Raw genomic sequence first — 14,185 nt, 5'->3', positions numbered from 1 at the left:
ATCATAACATTATCACAGGTTATGATGAGGGCAGTAGCGTAGCCAGGAAATTTTGAAAGGGGGGGGGGTTTTGACCACCCAGCGGCGGGGGGTCTGGGGGCAACTTTAAAATTTTGAAAAATTACTTTGAGTTTGGTGCATTCTGAGAGCATTTTCAACAAAAATGTGGGTACGAATAATCCTGTAAAATGGTGCTGTCCGGTAGCATAGCAAAAGGATAAGATTATGTTTTCTTCGGCATTTTTCTGAAATAAAGCTAAGTCTCTGTGTTTTCTTGTTGCTAATTCCTGGCTGAGATGTTTGAATGTTTGGTATTGGCAAAACTCGCTCTTTTAATGCAATTTTGTTTAAAATTAGGCAATTTTTTTTTAGCCTGAAAGCATCATTCTCAATATCGTGACGTCACACGCGTGCCAAAGGGGGGGTTGTAACCCCCAAAACCCCCCTTGGCTACGCCACTGGATGAGGGCAGAAGTCCAGACTCATTATGAAAATTATGCCCACCATACAGAGAAGCAGTTTTATCAGGTCGTTTTTTCACCAAAAGATATTGACATTTATAAATGTTGGAAATTTGTAAAGCTTAGAGTGGTAAGTTTTTGAGACAATGATAACAGTTGGAAATTGTGCGCACTATAGTTACTATTGCGTATTGCCTGTTTGTTGACACGTTGTTGACAATAATAACCAGATATTGATGTTGAGGTGAAAGTCGGAAGTTGAGGTAATAGCCCGGTGTTGAGATGCGAGGAGTTTCTTTTTTTCCAGCTTTTTAGTCTTGAAAGATGAGTTATTTTATTTAATGGCTTAAGATATGATCAATATTTGATTTGTATATTGTGTGTTTGTCTATTGATTTGCACTGAGTGCTGTGTAAGAATATTAATAGCCAAGTAGCCTACTTTGTGTTCTTTACATTACTAACAAGAGTACAAGACCATCACCTGAGCTAGTTCATGCAGTTTTTCAAGGTGACTTAGGGCGCTTTAACATTTTCATGTAGCAAAGCAACACTATCAACAAATGCAACTTCAAGTGTAAAAGTTCGATGTAATTCACCATAAGAAAAATAGTAAAATAGATATAAAGCAACGTTAACATCTTGTAGAATTGTTAAAGTCACAGAAAAGTCAGCTGATTTATTTCCGTTTATAAGACCAAACAAATGTAATCATCATACAATGCCTTGAGTCTGTGAATCACTTTCAATGCAACCTCATCAGCATTCAAAATAGGGCTTTATAGTTTACAATGTCAAGTATTTTTTGAAAATCAATAACTGTGATAACTTGTGACCTCTGTCATTCGACAACGCTTTCTTGTATTATTTTTAAAAGATGAATTTATTCAATGCAGCTGCAAGTTCGGCATAATCCAGATTGTGTTGATAGAAGTGTAGGCCTACTTTCTGAAGTACGTCAGTTTCACTTTAAGATCAGTTAATGATATGTCCTTATAGTATTGCCGCATGCTTCATCAGATTATAAATTGAACATCAGGGGTAGGCTAATTCTTCAGATTTTGAAAGTGGTGTCATTAAACATTTTTCCTTTTCGCGGCTGCTTTGGTATAGTTTTGGCACAAGTTTGTGCATTCTTTGTTCGCCATTTTTTAGCTTTATTGGTGAACTTTAGTTTGATACTAGCGGTTTTTGTTTAAAAATACTTTGATAGCCGTCATCAGTTTAAGCGTTTTGCAATAAGCAGGTGTTGTTGTTGAGGTATAAATTGATATAACCTGGTGTTGTGGTGTGAGGTGTCCCTATCTGCCCAGCGTGCTGTGGTGAAGTGTGGTTGAAAATGAGTTATTTTGTTTGACGACTTAATGAAGTAATTAGTAACAGTAGGTTTACTAAGCAGCAAGACAAGTACCATGTAAATAGCCTACATAGCTTATAATTACAGAGCCATGGTCTTATAAACCTAAGCTATTGGTCGACTTTGAGGCCCCGCACGATCCGTTTTGCACAGGGTCCACAAAATGCTAAAACCGGTGTTGGTTTAGATTATAATGATAAGTTTAGCTCCAGCGTCGATTTTCAGTTGAATGAAGTCCTGTATTTTTTGCTGACAGACTTTTCCACTCAGAGATGGAAGAACAGGTAAACTGGCGGAAAGTTTGGGCATGTTATTATTGTTGTCAGCAAAACTTTGCGGTAAACTGAGGTGCGCTATAAAAACAATGTATCTATCTTTTGTTAAGCATGAAGTTCGGCCTCGTTTTTAGTTTAGGCAGAACAGTGTAGTAGGGACGTAATTACGTGGAGCTGGAAAAACTTCTCAAATTTTTTTTTCAACTTCTGAAAAACATTATTTCTGCTTTCCTTAGATTACCTGTGTGGTTTCGTCACTACCGTGTGACATAAAAGAACCCTAATGGCTACTTCTCAACAGATATAAAAAAAATTAATACTGCATTATACGAAATACAAACTGGTGCAACTGTAAAATACTTACTGTAGTAATACATACTTACTGTAAATATTACGTCACAAAGTTGTAATTGTTGACGTATTGATATAGATTTGAATTTATCTTTTACAAAACTCTACAAGTATGTAATACTACATAGCCTAAGATTTCAAAAGCAGAGCCTTGTCAAGTTGAATTTACGTAAAGTTATGTTTTCACCGTTTTGCTTGCAGTTGAATGTTATAATTATCTGCAATAAACTTGACGAAGTTGTGGCCTAAACAACCATGAAGCCAGATGAAAGGTGGGGCTGGTGGGTTTGCGCATCGACCGTGTTTGGTTTTGCATTAATATCGTCCGAGTTTAGATGTTTCTCTGTTTTTTATCAGCCTCTCATGGCAGAATTTGACGTTGAATATGAATCGGTTTCAATCTTAGTTGCGTTATTTCAAGTTGGATATGGAACTGCATGTGAGTATCAGTCTTAGCTAATGCGTACGATGTGATAAAGAGGCATATCATGGAGTTTTTTTTTAATTTTTTTTCGACGACATGAAACGATACGATTACCAGTGGTATTCTATTCAATCAACTGCGGTTTGACATGAAATAAAACGAAAATTTTCTCATTATTTACAAGAAACTTTTAAAAAACGAAAACAAGAGAATAGCGAAATGAAAAACAAAACAAAATTTGATGCAAAATTTTTTGTTTTCAATACTTCAGTTGGTTAGCACGTGACTTCGTAAACGAAGAAGCTTCAAGATCAAGCGGTGCTGGTTCGACTCTCGAGATGAGCGCTTGAGCAACGCATTTCAGGACTGCTACTCTCCATTCTGCGGCACCTAGTGAATGGAATAATTCCCAGACAACAAGACTTCAACAATCGGAAGATATCACTCTGTCAATCTCGGTGACCGGCCCTGCGTCAAAACGCTCTACAAGTATGCGAAACTACCAGAAATAATCTATCAAGGCGTTGTCAGTGCGAAGATAAAGATTCAAAACCAACTGCACCAAACCAACCTTTTCTAAAATCTGATAAATCTGTGAAAAACCACGCAAAACAGTACTCCCTTTCAATTTTACTACATATTCTGTGCTATTAGATGTTTTTGCCTGTTTGTTACGTTTCGAGCTTCCGAGAAAACGAAATTGCTTTGATTTCGAAGCAAACAGGATGAAGTTCTTCCCTAAAAATCTCAATGTGAAGCGAAGTCAAAGCGAAGTCAAACCATTGGATTTATTACACTGAAATAAAATATTGTTTGTTTTGAACAGCTCTAGCGTTAAGACTAGTGAAAATCAATGTTTCTCTCATCGTTTCGACACATTTTTTCGATTGCTTTTGCTTCATTTCAAATTAATTTTCTTCATGAAGAACTTTCTTTCCAGAAAAAAAAAATCGTTTCTAGCAACTCTGGGCTGTGAGATTGATGGTTTGCGGAGAATAACATGCTAAACAGCTTCAGCTTATTCTTAATTTATGACCTAATTTCTTAATCACTAAAAGTCTTTCATAATTCTTAGCTGGGGTTGACACAACTTGACCGTGGACTGCAAAGATATAAAAATAACGTTTGCGTTTGAAAGAACATTCCGTTGTATTTTGGAAATGTTTCCTGTAGTTCTTAAATCTTTACAACAATATAATTTATCTCTTTTTAGGTATTTTTGTTCCGATCTTGTTCAAGTACTTTGAATACCGACCAGTAGTGATGGGAGCTGGAATTGTTTCATCGTTTTTTATTTTTCTTTCCTCCTTTTCGAAATCTCTTTGGCAAGTGCAAGTTTGCTGCGGATTAATCAGCGGTAATTTCGCTGATTGAAATACTGTCAGTGATGTTGAAAGCAGTCACATAAAAGTAGAGGCTATAAATGCCGTACAATTACAATCACATTAATAGAGTATCTCAGGGCTTCCCAAACTTTTTTGCTCGAGACCCCTTTTAATCTCCTAAAATTTTTGCGACCCCTTATACAATTAAAAAAGACAAAATCTACATTTGTGATATTTATTGAAAAGCTTAGATCAAACGAAAACCAAAAACAATATACCAGCACTCAGTTCAGTCTGTTTTTATTTATTTCTGACCATCACAACGAAGCCTATGGGTAGCCTACTGGAAACAAAATAAAAAAACAAACACATTTATTCAGTGTGATGGGTGTGACTGCTTTCTGCCATAAAGCAAGTCCATCCATGGCTCAGTGTTAGTTAAAGCAAGTCTCAAGACGATTTCAATGTTGTTTAGGACGGTAGGCAAAGTGAGAGCATTTCAGATAAATCATTTTGAAATTCTTGTTTCCAGATGTTCAATTTTTTGATGAATGCATCAATTTTATATTTTAATGCAAAATATTGATGTTTTCTCCTGGGAGGGACAAATTAAATTCATTCAGTTTTTCAAGTAAATCTGTCATTTGGCATAACTCAAAAGCTAGATGCGAAAACGGTGGACCGAGACTGAATTTTATTCTGTCGGAAAAAAAATCACGATTTCAGTTTTCAACGTTAATTGGCTAGCCATTTTAAAGCTTTCACTTTTGAATGCCACCCCACTTCACGATGCAGTAAAAGAGTTTTTAACTCGGATTCCATTTCATCTTATAAATTTTCAAAAATACGGGCAGCCTATTGAGTGCGCGACTCTTTATAAAGTTAATAACTGTCACAGCATCTCGCAGAGAAGTGTCAATATGCAGTACCTTGTGCAAATGGGTATACTTTCTGCGACTCCTGAAGTTCGTTACGCGATCCCTTGGGGGGTCGCGACCCCCAGTTTGGGAAGCCCTGGAGTAGCCTATTGTACTAAACATCGTTTATTACTGGTTCTCCACCGTTTTCTCCATTCTGAAGATTTTAAGTTAGGCTACGTTTGCCCTTACCAGCTACCAGTAGTGCTGGCAAGACTTTTAGACCAGGGCCCTGAATAAGTTTAGGGGCCCGTAAAAGTGAAGAAACCACCGATTATATTATTTGGATATAGTGTGATTCGGTGTCTGAAGACCTTAATTTGGAGTCAAGAGATCTCATTGGTTCCGGGCCCAAATTGTCTTCTCAACGGCCCTGCCACCTACAGTATTTCCGGAATAGATTTACTGAATTTTTCATGCAGTCTGTATTTCCTGCTTTTGTAAGTCTACCACCTTAATACTTGATACGCTTCATTTACCACGGTTCAGAACCTCTGCTGTACTGTTGCAGGAATGTGCCTAGGAGCAACTTTAATCGGCAACTCCACATCTTTGGCACGTTATTTTTGCAAGTATAGACTTTTGGCGATGCAAATTGGAAGCTTGGGCTCGTCTTTGGGTGGTCTGGTGTTCTGTCCTTTATATCAGTTTTTCATCAACACATATGCTTGGAGAGGAGCTTGGCAGGTAAGTTATGAGCAGGCAGGCTAGACTATAAGTTATGGACAATATCAGCCCTTAACTCATAGTCTAGAATCAGTGACGTAGCTATAAAAAATAATTTGGGAGGCAAAAGAAGCTGTTTGGGGAAAGACAAATATTTTTATATTTGAAATAAAAAGTTTGTTTAAAAATATAGCTACTGAATGCAGCCAAACATTTTATGAAACGTCATTCAACATGTAATACAATGTCATTAAAACGTGTAACAGCATTAAAACCCATTTTTGGGAGGGCGATATAAAATTTGTGGAAGGGGGGCGATTTCTTCTCCAAGCCATCTCCTCCGTGGCTGCGTTCCTGTATAAAATATGTTTGGGAGCATGCGATTTTTTACACGCAATTTAGTTAACACAGCAATTAATACAACCTACATCTGAGCGTTGACAGAATGGAAGTAAAAATGTAAATATTGGAAACCTAGGCTATGTTATTTGGGCTTAGCCTACTTGATGTTTACAAAACTTTTTTGTAACAGTAACACTTACAAACTAACACAAAACGATTATATTATGTATCCTAATTCTCTGGCAGTAATCCTAAGTTATTGAACTGTTTAAAGGAAGACTATTTTTGAAATAAAGATTATATAAGACAGTCCTATAGTCCTACTTAACCAGACAGCAAAGTCCTTTATTTTTACATTGATTTGTTGAATCGAGATAAAAATGACGGATTTTTCTGTCTGGGTATGAGACATTAATATTACTCAATGACTATTGTTCAAGAAAAAAGCAGGGACAAAAGACTATCTTTTCCTTTCATGAAGCTTGTAGCTGGCGTGTTTCTCAACTCTGCCATGTTTGGTGCATTTTTGCGACCAATAGATCTTGCAATCAATGAGGAGGAAACAGCTGAAGAAAAGTAAATCTTTTGTAAATAAAAATTTTGGTTCCACCGTTTCAAAGTTGTGTTTTTTTTTATTTTGCATATTTCTTGAAAAGCAATAGCAGTTCGTCAACAGATAATGTATGATTTACAGTTCACTGCAAGAATTTGATTTTGGGTAATTTTCTTTGTTAAAACTAAGATGCTTGAACCATGGATCTTGAACACTATAAAACACTTTTCCAATGTTTTGTAGCCAGACTAAACTAACCAGTGATTGATTGATTGATTGATTGAATTGATTAGGTCGTTTTCAATTTGTTTCTCCTCCGAGAAATTCAGAAAATGATTGATCACCATTTTCAATTTGTTTCTCTTCCGAGCAATTCAAAAAATGGTGAATAAGCTAAGCACAGGTAGCCTAAACTTTGTTTCAATCCAAATTTTGTTTTTTCAAGGTTTAAAACTTTCATTCAGCCAAACACGCATTTAGAAACAAAACAGACCTGAGTTATATCTACGGTTTTAAATACAAAACGATTTCACGATTTCGAAGCTTAAAGGCAGCGATCAAATGCAAAATAAATTCTTTTAGGTCACACGTGAGCGACACTGAAAGTGAAATTTCTTTGCAAAATGAAACTGAGGAAGAAGTTGAGTCTGTTCAATTTGTTGGTCCCGATACAGAAAGAGGAAGAAGCCTGTTTGATTATTTCAATAACTTATACAAGAAATGGGACTTGGATTTGTTAATTAGTTTTGACTTTTACCTATACGTGTTTGCTTGGATAGCATTTGCAACAGGATTTTTTACTGTTCCTGGATTTTTAGTTTCATTTGGAAAAAGTGAGTAGGCTTATAGGCTAACTCAATTCACAATAAAAAATCAACCAGGTTTGGTAACTACAAAAATTTATTGGTAGAGCTTTCGCCGCCGTAAAGGCGGCTTCATCAGTACTCTTATTCAAATAAGTCTGCAGAAACCTTTTATTACTATAACTCAATTAAGTTGGACTTTTATATAGGCTATCACTAATTAATAAATTTAAAAGAGGGAGGCCTATTGCAAATTATATTTTCTGTAGTTGTTACAGTTTCATAGATTTTTGAACATTTTTTGTTTGAAATTAGTTTCAAAAATCATGTCTGAGTGCATTGAGATGCTAAGTAATAACACTAGAAGAAAGGTATAGGCGATGGTAACGAAAAAATGTCTTGGGTGTACTTTTCCTCAATGTGGTAAGGTTTGGCTGATGGAAACGGAGAATTTGAAATAGCCTAGTGATGAAATAAATAATTCAGCCACCCTTCTATAACTTTTATGCGTTCAAACAGAACAACATACAACAGAAACCATTTTCGAAGCGTAACCTAATTGTTTATGTTCGACGGCCTAATACGTTGAAGCACCGTTAGGCTATATGCTTTGAAAAAAAAAAACGAATCCAAATCTATGAAGGCGACTGAAACACAAATAGGCTTATACAATTTCAAACTGATTGTGGGCACATAGACGCTATGCTAGCCTACTGAGGGAAAATAGCAGTATTTTTTATGGTTAAACAAAAAATTACCCTGAATTGAACAGCGCTTAAATTGCCAAATAAATTTTCTTTTCGTGCAGGTATCGGATTTGGAAGTGTTGAGGCATCTGCATTGGCTTCTTCTTTTGCAACCGGAGAAATAATTTCACGAATTTTTCACGCATGTCTTTTTGTAAAGCTTCCAAAAAGATTTCACTACCGCGCGGCGGTAAGTTTATGTAGTCCCCGCCATGTGTTTGTGTAGTCACATAGACGATTCGCTCTGCTGCTTCAGAAGTGTAAACTCTACAGAAGCAATGTTGCTATTATCCGTTTAGACGGCCAATCAATATCCTAGATGTAATATAAACTTTATAGCCTAAACAGCAGTGGCGACATTAGGTTATGTAGTAGTCTACGTAGCCAGTTTCAAGCAAGAATCTACTTATAAAACATTTGCCCACCAACATTATTGAATTATGGTGTAAGCCTATAAATCCTCTCATGTAGCCTACGGCATAATAGCCTCTAAGAGAAATTTTCACTAGGGGTGCGAAAAGTCATTCCGGGCACCCTTCTCACTCCGGGTCCCCTTTGTCTTGGGTAAAATGCGTGATGTTTGCTAAGGCGTATTGCACAGGCCACACCATACAGCATTTTACTGAAAAATTAGACATTTGTGCGCAATAATAGTATCAGGCTGCAATAAAACTATTAATTAGTGTTTTGTGTTGTGCATATCATGTGATCTGTCCCTCGCCAATTTGTGTATCCTGCATTGAATGCGTGTGTCAGTTGTTGATGGTGCTGTTGAGCGGTGTAGCTTGTAGCCTACAGCTTTAATGTAAAATTTTCAAATTCATTTATTTATTTCTGTTAGATGTAGCTTATAATTATTCCTGATAAGGACACTATGTAGTGGCGAAAACTTTGGATTTAGTAGTTTTTTTTCTTGTTTTTTGTGTGTTATGTTAATGTATAAAAAAAATGTTAAATCCGTTAACGTTACTGAGTGTTACATGAACCTGGTACAAGTCAAGCTCTCTACCAAGACTCAAACATAACATCTTGTTAAAACATAATCAAATTAATCATCTGACCAATTATAAGTACAGTATATTCCGAAAGTATTGACTCCTGCTCCAACTCCGAAATTCATTTTGAAGTAAAATAAGCGTGAAACTACCTTTTTCAAATAGTTTTTAAAAAACAGAAACACCCGGGATTTTTCTCAAACCTGCTTTTGCTACACTATACGCCCTCGGACAGGAGAATAACTAACTTCTATGATTTAATTTAGGGTGCTTTTAACAGAAAATTTTTTGCACGTAAAGCATTAAATCACCACTTTGGGCCCCAAATTTGCCCGTAATGTACTCAATTAGGCCTACTACCTTTCTTACGCTACATTACGGGCACCCAGGACTAAAAAATAACAACTTTTATGCTTGAATTTAGTCGTTTAGGAAGGTTTCAACCAAACATTTTGCGCGTAAACTATAAAATCACAGTTTCAAGCCCCCCAACAAAGACAGGCCTGGGCCCTCAGGGGTACGTCGTACCCTCCGTACCCCCCTCTCATAGGCCTTGTGGCCTACGGTAATGGAACTCTGAGTGAACGTTTGAAAATGTTCTGCTTTGAAAATTGAATCGATATGCCCTTGGGTGACTGAGGTCAGATGAGCATCTTTTTGCTCAAGTAGCTTTTGCAAGAAAATGAATCGCTTTGAAAGGTTTTTAAAGGATGGGTTTGATTTGGTTTGAAACATCAATAAATAGACAACATTTTAGTTGAAGTATAAGTACACTATGATTCATCTATTTTTTGATATTTATATGCGTATTGCTCAACTTAGGCTATGACGAAATTTTTTTCTGAGCTGAGTTGAGGGCCGGTAAAGGCTAAGTTGTGCAGTAGTTAGTTGGCATGAGCTGTGTACAACTGTACATGTAAGCAAGGTTGTGCATTCATAGACCGATTTAGGTTTAGATCGGTGAGCCTAACGACAATAGCCCTACATTAAAACAAAAAACGTCTAAATAATGATAGGCCACTTTTTTGGTACTCAGACAACTCGACTTTTGAATATGGCCGAGTTTGAAAAAAGTTTTTTGCAGTTGCTCAACTTACCATTGCAGTTCGGTTAACAACTGTGTTAAAAAGTCCATTTTTTCACCGTGATTAAATCTACCCTCTGTTTGTTTCAGGCTGCAGCAGAAGCTATTTCTTCAATATTTTATTTTTCCTTACCTTTCACAACAAGCTATTCTGTAGTTTCAATCTTCTGTGGTCTTATCGGATTGAGTCTTGGGGGCATCGACGCCTTACTTTGTCTCATCCTTGTTGATCTATTTGACTTGGACAAATATGCAACCAGCTTGGGTTACTCTTGCGTGCTTTCATATTTTATAGGAATGGGAGTCACTATTCTTATAGGTAAGAATGCAGACAAGTTTTTTTTAACACTGCACGTTTCAAACATGGTGTATAATTGGGCAAGCTTTCCCCGTCGACGACTGGGCAACTTTCTTAAGACACTTTTACTTTATTTAGCCTACTTTCAGGTTAGAATCTGCGCATTGAGTTGTCACTTGATATCCTTTCAACGTTTAGCGATGTAAATAGAGTAAACGTCGGATCAACGTAAAAAATACCTTTTTTTTGCCAATAGATTTTTGACAAGGTTGATATTGGCAACCACCCAGACAGCAAAATCAGTCATCTTTACATTGATTCAACGTCTGCAGACGGGCACTTAAGAATCTCTCATTTCGTAAACCACATTTCTTTATTTCCTTGCTGCTCTTTCTCCTCGCACAGCATCCAGAGTAGCGAAGGCTACAGTCTACTGATACTCTTCATCAGAGTAGCCAACTGTGCAGTGTGCAGTGTGCACCTGTTTGGTGTCGCAACTCGCAGAGCTCTCTGCCACAACACCGACACTGCTACAGAGCTCTGCGCACAGTGACCAAGTGTTTGATTTGTTTACATACCGAATTCTAATCGTTATTTGTTGACTATGTATAATTGCAAACCTATTGTTTGCTTAAACTTGCATGTCTGAGGCACCGTAGCCAATGTTTTTATTCTTTTCAGGTTTTCTCTTTATCGGGCCTTGACAGAGCAAATGTTCCTTCTGCATTTGTTCATCACTTGTGGGCGTTCATATCTTCATTCAATGCTATCCGTTGTATTTTCAGCGACATTGTTCTTCTTCATTTTTTTCTTTTTAATCTCGTTGCCAGAATATGTACTCTTTGACTTTTCGTCTTTCTTTTATTCGATACATATGCTGTGAATCCACTAACTTTTTTCCAATGTAGAGTATTCTTTAGCTTTTTCTTTGTAGGTCCATACCTTCTTTTTTACATAGCCTAGGCGGCCAGGCTCCAAGTTAGCTTAGGCTACTAGACTTTGAAAAATCAGTGACCTAGTCTTTTTCAAGCATTTAGCAGTTAAGGTTTTTTTCTTAAATGCCTTCATTTATGTTTTCAGGAAAAGCGATAGACCGATCACACAGTGTTGCCACAAGTTTATGGATTGGAGGTGGCGCCCTACTAGTGGCGGGTTGTCTTATGTTTCTATTGGACTATCGACTTCAGCAAAAAATCTCAAAGCGTACCATCTCGCCATAAATATACGTTATATTTATGCAATACTGTGTGCTTTGCGCAGGCCTATATGATGTAGTCTATCTTTTATCCTCTTTTTATCTTTACAATTTAGGTAGAGAGGTGCCGTAGCTTTTTTTAATCATAAACAGACATAGCTCAGCAAGAACACTACATTTAACATTATAAAACAAAAAACAATAAGCAAACATTTTCGGCTAGTCATACAACCCTTTTCAAGGCTGTAAGAAAAAATATTTTATAAGAAATGCTAAAGAATCATACATGCATGATTGTTGTGCATTTCTTGAGCAATTACAATGAGACACTTGAAAGTTCTTATTGTTTTTAATCTTTTCGAAAGTTAAAAGTTAAACTTTATCGCGTTTTAGAAACTTATAAGACTATAAGTTAGTAAAATCTTTAGATGCCGGTAAATAAAAAAATATCTATTGCTTAGCTTAGGCTACAATCTACATTGGACCTCCCCAATCCCCGGACTTTCTTTTGTTTTCTTCTATTTTGTGACTTTTCTGCATGGTCTTTTAATGCTGATTTCAAAAGTATGCATAAAAATTTTTTCGATCAATGTCTTGGAAGTTATTCGCCATTGCTTAGCAACAACTTTTCATAAAAATTACAAAAAAAACCTTTACTTATAACCTAGTATGCTGATATCTAGATTATCTGAATGCACTTCTTCAGTTGAAGAATTAAAAAAAAAAATGTTAAAATTGGACAATCGGTAGCTTACCAGAGTTATGACCGTTTAAGTACCAGATTACGCAGTCACGCATGACTGATTTTTGTTAATTTATTGCCAAATGATACTAGAAAAATGGTGAAAGTTGCTGTCAAGGGGTTTTTGAGGGTAAGGAGTTCAAAAAATATATCAAAAAGTGTCTCAGAGCAACAGAAAAAAAGTTATTAAAAAACTGATACGAACAGTCATGCATGAGTGATTTTGTCGCAGTCGCTTCATTCCTACAACAAGATATATTCCTTAGGCACCACAAACGTTAAATGTCTGGAGTCATATACTGTACAGTATAACGTACCTACTTCCCTTGAAATCAAAACCAAGGCATGGCCGCCCTTATAAACCTGCCATATGTCGCGCGTGTGGGAAAGCGGAAGAGACTCTCCCTCATATATTGAACCACTGCCCTACCGTGATGCCTGTTGTCACGGAACGACACAATTCAGTATTGTGGAAGATCGTGAAGCATGTACCTGCCGAATGGCAACCCTTGCTTACCATAGATAGTACGGTTCCACAACACGTGGAAGCGGGCGGTGCTGATCTGCGCCCTGACAGTGTCACGGTTGTATGTGACGTCACTTGCCCGTTCGCCTACGGCGCGGATTCCCTTCGAAAAGCCGCCGACAGGAAACACGACAAGTACGGCGAGTTATCACTTATGTGTAAACATATTGGAAGACAGGAAGCGCCCTTGCAGGGACGTCCTGTCACTTCCGTTCGTCGTAGGCTCCCTCGGGAGCTATGCTCCGTTGAGCTCTCGGGCTTTGGCGGCCTTGGGTGTTCCTGCTCGTGGGGTAGCAGAGGTGGCTAGAAAAGTGGCCTCCCTTTCAATCGAAGGTTCCCTCCGTGTCTGGAAAGCTTGGAACGCCGGGCTCACTCGTGGAGGGGCTACGTCATAGAAAAGACGATTCCAGCGATCAGAAGCTCAATTCCCCAACAGCAGAAGCTCTGCAGTAAGCATCCGAGCGCGCAAGACAGCAAACCACCTCAAAATCCGCCAGTAATTGTGTGACGTCATAGTATGTTAAATCCATTGTTTCATTATCAATTTATCTGTAAACAATTGTCGTTTCATCAGCATGCTGCAGCTCAATGAAGAATACAATCATCATCAATAAAATAAAATAGCAATATATGAATTAAGTATATATTGCATATCGTGAATTGACTCATATCATCTATCAATGACGTAATATCATTAACAACACTGGATCTGTATTTTCATATTTTACTATGTTAGAATATCACACACTACTTTCTCCCGATATGCTGCTCTTTCCCGCTCGGATCAACCTCGCGTTGCTTTTAACTCATCGATAAACATGATTTCCCGATCAACTCGATGCAACCTCCAAACTTTCGTCCCACTATTCTATACTTTTTCTGGTGACGTAGCCTAGTCATACCCGCACAGCAAACAATGTCGGCTGATCGTTGGCCAACGGTCGCGAACGTCGCGGTCGGCTTTTCGCCACAAAACAACCATTTGCCAACTAACATTATTTCTTTAACTGGACAAAGAATCAGTAAAAAAGGGTACAACATGTTATAATTTGGTGATATAAACCACATAAAAAAATTTTTTTACCAAATATATATTGTGTAAAACTTGGTTGTGGACACAATGCTA

General features: G+C 37.3%; 1 protein-coding gene across 1 annotated transcript; it reads left to right on the top strand.

The window, feature by feature from the left end:
* Nucleotides 1-2,580: 2,580 nt before the first annotated feature.
* On the top strand, nucleotides 2,581-11,828 carry LOC145786687 (monocarboxylate transporter 1-like). The gene is made up of 8 exons (XM_082598400.1): nucleotides 2,581-2,882; nucleotides 4,081-4,224; nucleotides 5,621-5,796; nucleotides 6,599-6,693; nucleotides 7,253-7,503; nucleotides 8,282-8,409; nucleotides 10,389-10,617; nucleotides 11,677-11,828. Exons 1-8 carry the CDS (start codon nucleotides 2,699-2,701, stop codon nucleotides 11,814-11,816), a joined length of 1,347 nt encoding a protein of 448 aa, XP_082454526.1. The 5' UTR covers nucleotides 2,581-2,698; the 3' UTR covers nucleotides 11,817-11,828.
* Nucleotides 11,829-14,185: the final 2,357 nt, after the last annotated feature.

The sequence above is a fragment of the Aplidium turbinatum genome, chromosome 17, assembly GCF_918807975.1.
Source record: "Aplidium turbinatum chromosome 17, kaAplTurb1.1, whole genome shotgun sequence".
In the NCBI taxonomy this organism is placed as follows: Eukaryota; Metazoa; Chordata; class Ascidiacea; order Aplousobranchia; family Polyclinidae; genus Aplidium; species Aplidium turbinatum.
Note: the sequence above shows the minus strand (reverse complement) of the source record. Positions and strands in the feature narration are given on the sequence as shown.

What these genes read in the sequence shown, in the direction of transcription:
- LOC145786687 (XM_082598400.1), top strand. Translation starts at nt 2,699, where the DNA reads ATGAAGCCAGATGAAAGGTGGGGCTGGTGGGTTTGCGCATCGACCGTG. An exon ending in GAGGAAACAGCTGAAGAAAA is followed by an intron (nt 6,694 to 7,252) that starts GTAAATCTTTTG and finishes AAATTCTTTTAG; the next exon opens with GTCACACGTGAGCGACACTG. An exon ending in GGGAGTCACTATTCTTATAG is followed by an intron (nt 10,618 to 11,676) that starts GTAAGAATGCAG and finishes TTATGTTTTCAG; the next exon opens with GAAAAGCGATAGACCGATCA.